This window comes from Platichthys flesus, chromosome 7 (genome assembly GCF_949316205.1).
Source record: "Platichthys flesus chromosome 7, fPlaFle2.1, whole genome shotgun sequence".
NCBI lineage: Eukaryota > Metazoa > Chordata > Actinopteri > Pleuronectiformes > Pleuronectidae > Platichthys > Platichthys flesus.
In genome coordinates, this window is record NC_084951.1 from 966,658 (window position 1) to 980,063 (window position 13,406).

General features: G+C 41.7%; 1 protein-coding gene across 1 annotated transcript in view; it reads right to left on the bottom strand.

The window, feature by feature from the left end:
* Window positions 1-610: 610 nt before the first annotated feature.
* mfn2 (mitofusin 2) overlaps window positions 611-13,406 on the bottom strand; it is a 54,772-nt gene continuing 41,976 nt past the window's right edge. The window contains exon 18 of the mRNA XM_062391138.1: window positions 611-1,054. Within this exon, the coding sequence (XP_062247122.1) occupies window positions 970-1,054 (85 nt within the window). The 3' untranslated portion in view covers window positions 611-969. The remainder of the gene's footprint in view (window positions 1,055-13,406) is intronic.

Sequence of the window (13,406 nt, forward strand, 5' to 3'; positions counted from 1 at the left end):
TGGTTCTTGCCATAATAAGAGTTAGAACTGTAGTCGAATAGGCCTATTCACTGTATAGAACTGTGCACCAACCCTGCCTCTGCACAACACAACTGATGGTCTCAAACACATTAAGAAGGCAAGGAATTCCACAAATTAACTCTTGACAAGGCAAACCTGTTAATTGAAACCCATTCCAGGTACTTCATGAAGCTGATTGAAAGAAGGCCAAGAGCAGCAAAGCTGTCATCAAAGCAAAAGCTGACTACTTTGAAGAATCTAAATGAATATTCTGGTTTATTTAAAAAATATTTTTGATGTCTTCAATATTAATCTGCAATGTAGAAAGAAAGAATAACCATTGAATGAGAAGGTGTGTCCAAACTTTTGACTGGTACTGTAATTGTGTACTGGCTGTTATTAAAAACTACTAACTACAAAAAATATTGAAATAAAAATACATGTGGGCGAAGTGTGTACATTCGGATTAGACTAGTATGGTGTCCTTATTTGGTAATAATCATCAACAGGAACCTTTTCTCAATCACCTCCATGTCACCGGCTCTCCCTGCCCTGACAGCATCCTCATTCTCTCATTCTCTCTCTCTCTTTTTACTCTGAACGCAACACATTGAACATGAAAGAAATATTTATTTATGGGAAAAGATGTGGTGTTTTTACATCAAGAATCATACTGGTACTCATTTCCACACTGTTCTCAACTCATATTTCTTGTTTTTAGAGGCCCAAAGACCTCAGAATATCCCCGGCAGCCTTTCTCTTTGACATGACAGCACTCATTTAAATCCTTTATAAAAACAACAATGTTAATATTTTAACTTAAGCCCTGCCAATGTGCCTGGTGCACAAGATGGCGTCTCTCAACTTACCGGTATGCGGGGTGAGCTTAACTGTGTCCGGTGGAAAGACCTGTAGAGTCTTCAACGACTTACTGCTGATAAATACAGTGTCCTAACCAACCCAGTCTCATCAGAAAACGTGTAGTGGCAACTTTGGTCCACTTGGAACGTTCTGTCCGCCCATTGTTTTGCATTGGCGTGTTCTCACGTCACGTCTGCGGAAAGGAAAACATGGCGGTGATTCCTTGTTTTTTCAGGTAAAAATATAATTTTGTAACTCAGTTTGGGCATATAAAAACATTCTGACACCATTTCTAGCGAGAAATGTGCTCTTTGCTTCCACAGTCTTCAGCCAGTTCATGCTTATGATACATATTTTAATAGTTATCAGGAATGCTTTTAACGTTTCTATGATGGTTGGTATGAACGCTGCCATGCCGAAAACCACGTCGTAGCGTGGTGTTTAAATCATCGTCCCTGCGTTGTGTCGTTCAATCAATCAATCAATCAATCAAATTTTATTTGTATAGCCCATATTCACAAATTACAATTCATCTCATAGGGCTTTAACAGGGTGTGACATCTTCTGTCCTTAACCCTCAGCAAGAGTAAGGAAAAACTACTAAAAACCCTTTTAACAGGGTAAAAATACTTAGAAACCTCAGAGAGAGCCACATGTGAGGGATCCCTCTCCCAGGACGGACAGAATTGCAATAGATGCCACGTGTAGGAGAACATCATCAATAATCAAAGTCTCTAGCAGCATTTGATGAGGGTAGACATCCCGAAGGACAACCCCAACATGACATGCCAAGCAGTCCCGCTGCAATCACAGTCCATGGTCAGCAACCATCCAGACCACGATCCACCATCCAGACCGGATGCCACTCCAGTCCTCAGTCACCGTCCACCGCCGCCCACCAGGACCCATCACAAGCCACCACCGCGGTCCTGGTCCACCGCCCGTGCCCAATGCCAACGCGACACAGGGTCCGCCACCAGCACCACGACCAGCCCACATGACACAGAATCCGCCACACTGGATCCAACACTGCGACCCCCAGTGCGCGATCCACAAACCGCAATCCATGGTGTGGCCACAGACGCCCTGGATCTGCGGTTGATAAAGCAAAGGGATTCCGGGGAAGGGGGATAGGGATGGAGAAGAGGAAGGAGGGTTCGTACTCCAACCTGAAGGTCGGCAGTTCGATCCCCAGTCTTCCCCATCTGCATGCCAAAGTGTGCTTGGGCAAGATGCTGAACCCCGAAATGGTCCTCATAGAACAACAAAGTTTGTTTATAGATGCACTGTATGATTGTGTGTGTGAATGGGTGAATGTAACACTGTACAGTAAAGAGCTTTGAGTGGTCATCATCAGACTAGAAAAGCGCTATATAACTATAAAAAGCATTTTCTATTTATATTGGTATAAGTCTAGAAGGTCGGGGGACATATGACACACAGAGCTTCTCTTTCCAGCTTCTCCTTCCTCTTTTCCCTCCATCACATTAAAGAAATTAATCGATACATGTTACTGACTTGACTTCTTCCCCGGAGTCCCTTCGCTTTATTGTCATTGTGGATTACGATGGTGGATCACATATCAGAGATCGTGATCGTAATGGTGGATCCTGTATCGTGTTGACATCTGATAGTGGTGGTGGACCACGATCAAGGTGGCAGCTGATGGTGGATCCCGGTGGCGCAGGGGATAATGATTGTGGACTGTAGTGGCATCCAATTGTGATGGTGGATCCTGATCGTGGTGGCTGCTGACCATGGATTTAGATTACAACTTATGTCTGCTCAGATACTCTGATTACTGACATTAATTCATCAATTCAATTACCTTCCATTATGCTACAAAATGTTTTTTTGTATCCAATGTTGTAAACGGAATACATCTTTCTTATGTTCTCTATTACATGTGGCATCTATTGCACTTCTGTCCATCCTGGGAGAGGGATCCCTCACATGTGTCTCTCTCTGAGGTTTCTACGTTCTTTTTAACCTGTTAAAAGGGATTTGTTTTGTAGTTTTCCAAACTCTTTTTGAGGCTTAAGTGCAGAAGATGTCACACCTTGTTAAGTGAGCTGCTTTTTCAGACATGCAAATGTTGCAGCACTGTAAGAATATGCATGATAAGTGCTGAGTTTTACACTAGAGGGTGACAGATGTTAAAACCTTTCCACACAGACAATTTGAAGGAAAGAACAAGAGGGAAACAGTGTTTCTTTTAAATATTTTATGACAGAGGGAAGGTGGAAACTGCCCCACATATATATGTATTTAATCTAGTGTGTTTCATCTATATCGTACAAATTATTTTTGTCTTTACCCCTAGAATGGGTCCTTTAAATTTAAATAATATATTTTTACTTCGGGAGTAGGTCCTCTGTATGGAGGCCGCCATGTTTTGGCAATAGTCCAAACTGGATAAACTAATCACCATTTTTTATGACAACTAATGGTTTACTTTCATGTTTGGAAGGGGAGGCTGAGCTAAGGGGTATTCAGCTGCAATATACAACTTCAACACTAGATGTCACTAAATTCGACACACTTAACCTTTAATACAGCTTGAACAATATCAGAACATTTGTACTCATCCTGCCTATTTTCCTCCACATGTTTATCGCCCTGATTCGTTCCACCCTGACCCCATGAGCTTCCCTCTGTAGTGTATTTAGTCTTTGTTCTCCCACTTCTGTTTTCCAGTTTGTTGCAGTAGGGGAGAGCGGGGTAATGTGAGACACCCCCTATTTCTAGGCAACGGAACACAATTGTGGTCATTTAACCATAATGTTTTCAAGGCCCTCCCATTCCCGCCTTGTCATGAAGGAGAAGTTGGTGCTGGTGCTGTGGAAAGTAAGTTTTTTCACAAAAATAAGTTTTTTGCATGTAATAGTAAATTTTCTTATTTGAACTTAATCAACTGTTGTGTCAAAACAAATTGAATCAGGTAGAAAAAATTATATCATACATGTTGGTGAACTTCCAACATATAAAACCATGAGATTGATGCTAACTGAAGATTAGCCTGAATTGCTAAGAGATGTTGTTTTTTCTAAAACGGTGGCTGTTGGGTAAAGTTGGACAAATGCTATTTTTTTATGTCATAAACATTGTAGAAAAGCCATCATGCCAAAAAACTACACCAGGAAGACAACCTGGGGCCGAACACCACTCGCAGAGATGGAGAGTGCAGCCGCTGAGGTCATGCAAGGAAAGAAGTCCTTTAGAAAAGCTGCAAGGGATAGAAATATTGACAAGACAACCCTCAACAGATTCATAAAGAAAAAAGAGAAAGGGGAAGTAAAATCAGTAGCCTGGGGTGCAGTAGCTGAGGTAAAGAGAATATTCACAGATGAGATGGAGGAGGAGCTTGCCAAACACTTGAAACAACTACCTGACCAGTTCCATGGCCTTGCTCCAGTTAAGTGCCATGAACTGGGATTTGAATACGTAGAGAAAAACAATATCCCTGTCCCTGCCAATTGGACAGAGAAACAATGTGCCGGTAAGCTACCCTAGCTTACCTGCAAATTGTTTGCATTGTTTGAAAGAGATCACATGAATCATAATAATCATAAATGTGCTTAATTGACCAATCCCCAAGATTCTGTTACTAGTCCGATATTAGTTTTGGAATGTGGGGTTGTCAATCTAGCTGTCAGGATTTTAACTATTACAACATGTGTTGTTATGGTAGTTTAAAAGTTGGTAAAAAAGTCACTTTACCCCGTAGGCTAGGGTAAAGTGAGAAACAAGACCACTTTTTTTTAAAACAATCCAATTTCACTGCCCTTTGTCCTGAAGACATTCTGATCATTTCCATTGCTAGAAAACATCCTGAATTAATGGGAAATGTGTAAATTTTACTGATATATCATTTATAGCTCGCCTAGAGGGAAGCAAATGTAAAAAAACCCGCTTTCTCCTACTTTGTGTTTTTGACTTATGTTCTGTTTTTCAACTTCATCTTTGCTTACTAATTTGGATACCTTGGCCTTAACTGTTTTCTTTGCTTAATTTTGAGACTTTGTGTCGCACTGTTGAATACTCTGTTGGTTTATCAAGATCAATGAATGATTCCCTACGAAATTTGTGAAAATGTAAAAAAAAAACTTTCATCCAATGTTAAAGAAGGTGATAAAACATGCCTTTACAGGCCTTTGAGCTACACTTAAATTGAATAGATCATTCCCCTATACCAATGCTTCTCAAAGTGAGTGTTCCTGGGGGGCATGGACACTCTCCAGGGGGACCGCAATGTCACATGGGGGCGCAATGTGACCGACGACCTCTCAGTGGTTATGAAAGCTCCCTCAGTGGCGAAATGCAAGGGGCTGGACTGACACAACCCAATCAAACACTGTTTTGTTCCTGATCCACCAATCAAAAGAGGAGTGTTATCATTTGAACACGAGTTGCACGTACGCTTGCGAGTATAAAAGTAACTGCAGGCATGGTCAGCGCTCACCCTCACTGAGACGACACACTGCAGAGTTTGTGCGATTGCTCTTGTTTCCTCTATAATTCAGATATTCATTGCTTTATAAACAGTCTTTTTAAAGACTAACCCCTTCCTTAGTAATAACTTCCTGCACTTGCAGCAGGCCTATTCGTAGTCTAATCAAAGGAGTAATTTGCGCCCTATTGTGTGCTGTCCCTGTCTACATTGTGTACTGTTCGTTTGTTAGGAACCATTGCCTAGCACAGCCTTATTCATTATTCGTGTGCAAGTCGCTCACAGCCACACATACAAACACACTCACAAGACCACGACGTTGCAGTTAGAACTTTAATAACATCACACACAATGTATCAGCAACCAAACACAGCTATGGACAAGTTTTTGATTCGTAAAAGTCAGGCAACCGATGCGCCAGTTGCGAAGACGCCAAAGCTTTGCAAATATGAAGAGAGCTATTTGCAGTTTGGTGTCACCGTCACTGGCACGACTGAGCAACGTCCTCAGTGTGTTTTGTGTGCCGAGCTGCTGGCAAATGACAGCATGAAGCCATGCAAATTAAAAAGTCACCTTGACACCTACAACTATTAAACAGTCAGGAACTTGGGAGTGATCTTCGATCCTGATTTATCCTTTAATAGTCACTTAAAACAAATTTCTAGGACCGCTTTTTTCCACTTGCGTAATATTTCAAAAATTAGACATGTCCTTTCACAAAAAGATGCAGAAAAACTAGTCCACGCCTTTGTTACATCGAGACTGGACTATTGTAATTCATTATTATCAGGCTCCAGCAGGAAGTCGTTAAAGACTCTACAGCTTGTCCAAAATGCTGCAGCACGTGTCCTGACGAGAACAAAGAGAAGAGAGCACATTTCTCCAATATTAGCATCGCTACACTGGCTTCCAGTTAAATCTAGAATAGAATTTAAAATTCTCCTCCTCACCTTCAAGGCCCTTAATAATATAGCGCCTTTATACCTTAAAGAGCTGTTAATACCTTATAAACCCACTAGAGCACTCCGCTCCCAGAATTCAAGCCTACTTGTCGTCCCTAAATTCTCTAAAAGTAGAGTAGGAGCCAGAGCTTTTAGCCATCAAGCCCCTCGGCTGTGGAATAATCTACCACTTTCAGTTCGGGAGGCAGTCACCATCTGTTTGTTTAAAAGTAGGCTCAAAACCTTCCTTTTTGATAAAGCTTATAGTTAGAGCTAATTAGTGCGCCAGAACGTTACTTGTTCTATTTTATGACACATGACACACGGAGCTTCTCTTTCCAGCTTCTCCTTCCTCTTCTCCATCCCTATCCCCCTTCCCCGGAATCCCTTTGCTTTATCACCCGCAGATCCAGGGCCTCTGTGGCCGCACCATGGATTACGGTTTGTGGATCGCGCACCGGGGGTCGCGGTGTTGGATCCAGTGTGGCGGATTCTGAGTCATGTGGGCTGATCGTGGTGCTGGTGGCGGACCCTGTGTCGCGTTGGCATTGGGCACGGGCGGTGGACCAGGACCGCAGTGGTGGCTTGTGATGGGTCCTCCTGGTGGGCGGCGGTGGACGGTGACTGAGGACTGAAGTGGCGTCTGGTCTGGATGGTGGATCGTGGTCTAGATGGTTGCTGAGCATGGACTGTGCTTCATCAATGCTGCTAGAGACTTTGATTATTGATGATGTTCTCCTGCACGTGGCATCTATTGCACTTCTGTCCATCCTGGGAGAGGGATCCCTCACATGTGGCTCTCTCTGAGGTTTCTACATATTTTTACCCTGTTAAAAGGGTTTTTTTTAGTTTTTCCTTACTCTTGCTGAGGGTTAAGGACAGAGGATGTCACACCCTGTTAAAGCCCTATGAGATGAATTGTAATTTGTGAATATGGGCTATACAAATAAAATTTGATTGAAATTTGATTGATTGATAGATGGGTTTCAGACCTGGGAGCTGTGGTGTTGCAGGCAAAATCTCCTAAAAGGCCTTCATGAACTTTTGAAACCCTTCACACAAGCCACTAACCTGTAAGGTGGTATGCAGTAATGCTACCATTCACCACCTGGTTCTCTGCAACTGCGTTCTAGAGAGTAATTGTAAATAGGGAGCACCAATCAGAGGATGGGCTGTCGAACAGGTGACCCAGGTAGTGTTGAATGCCTCTCCTTTTTCAGTAAACTTCGTGAAATACATTTTGGGACGCAGACCAGTCCCAGGTGTACAGCCCCCATGAAAAAATTCAGCAAAAAAGTGGGCCTTGCTGGAAACATGTCCGATTGTTTAGAAGTCTCTTGGATGAGAGGTGAAACGTCTTCAAGAAACACAACAATGCCAGCTGCCTACATACACTTGGACAACTTCTGTGGATCGTGATATGGATCATCTGACAAATCCAGCAGACTACTGCCGTTTGGAAGTTATATCTTGTGGAGACAGAGTGTTTCAGTACCTTGACCAGTGGCAGCTGCTTAAAAAGGCTGTGCATTGCCCCCTGTATAAATGTGTTAAACATAATTTAATTATATAAAAATAGACACTTACGATGCTCCTGGTAGTAGGTAAGCGCCTATGGGCATTCAAAATAAGTTGTTTTCAAATTGTATTTTGTTAATTTCTGTCTGACTGGCTTCAGGAGGACCTGGGGCAAATCCGGAGATTTCTTTACAAAAACACCTTAACAATAGCCTGACGTTGTCATACTCACAATTCTAGTCAGAATGTGAGTCTGATACCACTCCATTGGGCTGTGATTATGGGGCGTGTTTCAGCTGAAACAGGAAATAAAATTCCTCCTAGTATGTAACGTATGTAAAGCGACGCATAGTTGTTGTCAACAGAACTCAGCTGCACGCATGCTGGAAGATGTAGAAGAAGATCACTAAAAAAACGATTTTTGCCGGGGTTGTAAAAATAATTTAAGGATACACGGAGAACTTGCCAACACAATCAGCATTTTTTAGAGAAACAGTTAATGTAACAGCCCCCCCCCCCCCCCGAACATGACGCAGAGTTTCTCTACTGATGTCATACGGCTCTTTATTGTTCACTTCATCGTAGCCGTAAATACACCGTAAAACTGGAATGACATTAAGTATACGATATTTTAATCCATAAAACCAAACCCAAACGTTAAAATACAATAAACAAACATATCACCACGAGACAAGTCTGATGCGTTAACGTGACATAGCAACTCCCGTTCCGCTCTACCTGCAGCAAAGTAAATGGGACCAGCTTCCTTACCTCGTTCTGCTGGCAAGGGGTGTTAAACTATAGTTTTTGACAAATGCTGCACAGCCCGCGTCCGGTCGTAGTTCCTGCTCCTATCCTTATCCTCTTATCCACTGTACGGCAGGTGTCTTATTGCACTGGTCCCCAAGCGAGGGATCTGGTGCGTCTATTAAAATGGTCCGCTCCTTAAACTGCAGGTATTTATGCGAGGGGAGTCGCTACGTGAAAAATTAATAAACCCAACACAAAATAACAGAATAAAACAGTATGCATAAAGTGGCAGGTGTAACAGTCAGTTACAGTAAAGTTGATTGCACATACGAACAAGTTCTACGTTTAGGATTACAGCTCCACAACACATCAAACAAATCGTATCACATTTGTCGGTCCTGTAAGAACTTAATCACACGGTTGGAACGCGACATTCCCGTGTCCCATCTTCTTCGCGACCATCGGGGCCAGCTAATAGATTCAACTTTTTCCGAATCCCGTAGGAAGGATGGCAAAAACATATTTTCGATCTACAAATGCCTTGACCGCGTTTCTCTGTTCCTCTTTCAAAATGAATGCGCTGTCGATGTCTCCTAAAACAGACTCAATGGCAGCATCTACACATCCCAGCTCTCCAGCGGCAGGCATGTATGTGGAAAACAACGTCAACCGAAGTGCACTTTGATGACGTAGTTGATTTCGAACCGGGCATAATTTCTCCCCAACGGAGCAACTCCAGACCGAACTTCCCGACCTCAAATGGTGGGGGGCGGGGCTAAGTTCGTCTGGCATCCAGGCTACCTTAACAATAGAGAAAGAAGAAAAAGGAACTTCGTCTGGGCCGATCTGATTTACAGATTCAACAGCAAGTGATGAGGACGAGCTTACACCAGGAGTTTCTCTGGCTTGTTATGAGAAAAAGAGTTCACTAAATGGATAAGGTGTAAGTTAGGTTTTTTACTGCTTCCCCTGTTTTGCTATTTCTAAGTCTTAGCATGGAGGTACTGTGGAAAACAACAGGGGTGCGAGACCTAAAACAACTCACTGAAAATGCAAACAAAATTAAAGTTGTCAGTTACAATGACGCTACATTTTTGATGCAGGCTACATCAGTTTGTTTACAAATATTGGTAAATAAACATTTACTGCATACAATTCTAATGCTCCTCTACCATTGTTTATTTGTTAAACAATAATGTTTCTTCAGATAACTAGTTGAAATATAAAGTATATAACAGGTGTATGTAACTGCTGACAATAGGATTTTACTTTGAGAAACCACAGAGAACTCTCTGTATTTTCTTATTGGTATATCCTGACAGCAGCAACGTTCAGTTTAAAAGTGTGTAGTGAAGACAAAGCACCACCACTATAAGAAACACACAAGCAGAAAATATTGGTGAGGAGATTTTTAGAAAGTACAATATAATTTTCAACTTTAAAACAGATGTTTCTCTCTACAACCTAAAATTTACAAAGTTGAACAGTAAACACTGATGAGATTCGGCTGACAGCAGAGTGTACTGTCCTGCAGCCTCCATATCATGTGATGGGCTGGCTGCTTGTTTTTGTCTTAATCAGTTAGTTGAGGCTTGCCTTCACAAATGTCAAAAAGAAAAGAGTCAGTGTGATCAACTTGAAAGTAGCAGCCCCCATTTACCGCAGAGTGTGTCGATTGGTTTCACTTAATCGTGCTTTGTGACTGAGCCATGAAAAGTGATGTGTCTGAAGCCCCACAGTGCCCCAGTTTAAACGTCCCAGTCCAGTCTGCTCCAGACAACTGAAAAATTATAACAATTATCTTCTTTTGAGCAGAGAACGGATGTCTGTCATTGAATGTTTATATCAATTTAACACCACTCTCAGTCAGGAGGAATTAAAAGTGTTGGTTTATAAGTTTACTTTTCATATGTTGCAGCAGAGAAAACATCTGTTTTAAAGTTGAAAATTATATTGTACTTTCTAAAAATCTCCTCACCAGTATTTTGTGCTTGTGTGTTTCTTATAGTGGTGGTGCTTTGTCTTCACTACACACTTTTAAACTGAACGTTGCTGCTGTCAGGATATACCAATAAGAAGTAAATGGAGAAAGGAACAATGCTCAGCAACAGGCCATTAAGCTGCAGGGCTCCGGTACCCTCAGTATTCCTGAGAGTCAGTTTGAACTTGACACACACAAGATGTGTCAGATTGGGACTTCTCCTCCTCTCTTGCATTTGACTGGTTGCTTCTGACTCACATAGATGCTACTTAATTAGCTTTTCTCATAAAGCATGGAGGTCTCACAAAACAAGTGAAACACAAACGTTAGCTCAAACCCTAATCCAATTTCAAATGGAGGTAATTATTTCCATATAATTTCAACATCCATTTTTGAGTTGTGTGTGTGTGGCCAAAACATTGAACTTTTTTTGGCCACCATAGCCAAACCTTAGTAATCAAGATTATGAGTAGACATTAGATACAGAGACATGGTGTATAATCTGCCAGTTCGCATTTTCTGATTTTGGTTTGCCCGCAGTTAGCCAAACAAAACCTGATGTGTGTCAACGTCTCACTTAAACCTGCTCTAATCAACTCTGATATAGCATGCAGGGTCCGGATTCACTGGTACAAGTCAGCGAGCCCTGCAACATGAACATACAGCAGCACAATCATTCCACTGCTCAACACTGAGGACTCCAGGAGAATGGAGGTGATCAGTGAATATGTTCAAACACTGAAGTGGATAAGCCTCATCTCTTATTCTCCTCTGTGAGCTAACGATATTCAGCTGTACTGAGGAGGATAGATACAAAATCTGCCATCCTGAGCCCAGTGAGAAGTATAAAACCCAAGTCAAAGATTTCACAAAGCTTAATGCCAGCACTGGAAACATAGCCAATTTCTTATGGTTGGCTATTTTCTGTTTGCTGGCGTGTTATGGCTCTGTAGAAAGCATCGCTAACTTGTTTTTTCACACGCGATTACAGCGAGAACAAGACTGGCTCTCAGGCCAGCAAGCATGGGACCTTCATGAGGCTGAGGGCCACCTCCAGCATCAATGTTGCCATTTTGTAGATCAAGCAATGCGGATCCACCATGCAAGATGCATTTCGTTTGCTAAATGGCTTTCTGAAGCGCCTATTCATTGAGCAATTTTTCACAGGAGTAAAACTGGGTAGCATGATGACGATGCTGAGCAGTTGAATAATATCTCCTGTCTGCATGAGATCTGTTTGGTAAAATGTTTGTACTATATTAATTAAAGGCTGAATGTGGTTTTCCCTTTCTTCAATGATGATAATAATAATATTAATGATAATAATAGTTATGATGATGATGATAAAGAACTTTATAGGGTTTACAAAGTGCTGCACTTTAAGTAGAAACAAGACTAAAATTGACAAAATGTGTAAGAAAAGGTAAAGGGTGTTCACAACTATCCATTGGTTCATAGTTAGGTAATTTTTCTTTGTGTCTCTATTTATAAATGTTGTTTAGCTTGGTAGTGGGAAGTGAGGTTTAAATGTTGACTTAAAGGGCAAGTACACACAAAAATAATGGTAAACACTGTTTACACTACGGTAAACAGTGTTGCAGCCAGCTCCAATACAATTGAAGACCACAACCACGTCTTCAAATATATATAAAAAACAATTGAAAAAACATGCCTTCATACTCTTCCTGTGGTGTCATCCAAGTGTCCATAAAGCCCTGAATTCAAATTGGACTCGGTTACTGGTTGTAGACTTCTCTTCAGCTTTAAACCCTATCCAACTTGACCTAACAATCTTTATTAACCAACAGAACGCAGCAGGTGAATGTTAATAGCTCACTTTCCAGGGTCAAATGATGTAGCACAGGTATACCACAAGGCTGTGTGAGCTCTCCTTTCCTCTATACACTGTATAATAATGAATGTAGGAGCAGCTGGCCAAATAATCACATTATTATATTTTCTGATGATACAGTGATTTTAAGCTTGTTGATGTTGACGACGGCCCTGCAATATACTTGAATGAGATTGACACCTTGATAGGCTGGTGTGACAGTCATCGTTTAATTTATAACATCAAAAAGATGTAAGAGATGATATTTGACACCAGAGAGGTGAGAGTCCATGACCCGATCATAATCACTGACAATTTTATTAAGATTAAGATGCATTTATTTGTCCCAAACACATGCACAGGCACACTCATGCAGGTAGGGAAATTTAACCTCTGCTTTTGACCCATCTGGTGCAGGATACACAGAGCAGTGAGCGACCATGTTCGGCGCTCGGGGAGCAGATGTTGGGGGAGTAAGGTGCCTTGCTCAGGGGCACTAGACAGGGTAGGGAGAATCCTAATGGATTTTTGGACAGATCAATCCAGGTTTGTCTTTTTGTTGTTTCTCCGTGGAGTCGAACCAGAGACGAACCAGAGACCTTTTCTGCCCATAGTCCAAGTTTCTGCCACTAGTCCACCGCCTCTCCCTAAACCTTATTGTGCAGGTGAGCACTTTTAAATATCTGGGCATACAGCTGGACTGTAGACTTTCTGTGTGGGAAGTTAAATCAAAGGCTGCACTTCCTACGCAGACTTAGACTGTTCGGCATGAGCATTGATGTCATGTCCATATTTTATGCTGCTGTGCTTGAAAGCCCAGCTCAAATCAAATTCGTGAAAAAGGTAAAAACTCACATACTGTTCCCGGAATTTGACCAGTTATCACCAGACAAATGTTACAGAGCCTATAAGTGCAAAACCAACCACCCCAAGCTCTCATTCATCCTAACAACTATCACACTACTCATTAACGAAACGTATTGATTCGGTCATGTATCCTAATAACCTTTGAACTTTTTCTGGCACATTTTTCACTCTAGTTTTAAAGAGTTATATCATTTTAGTGTTTTTAGG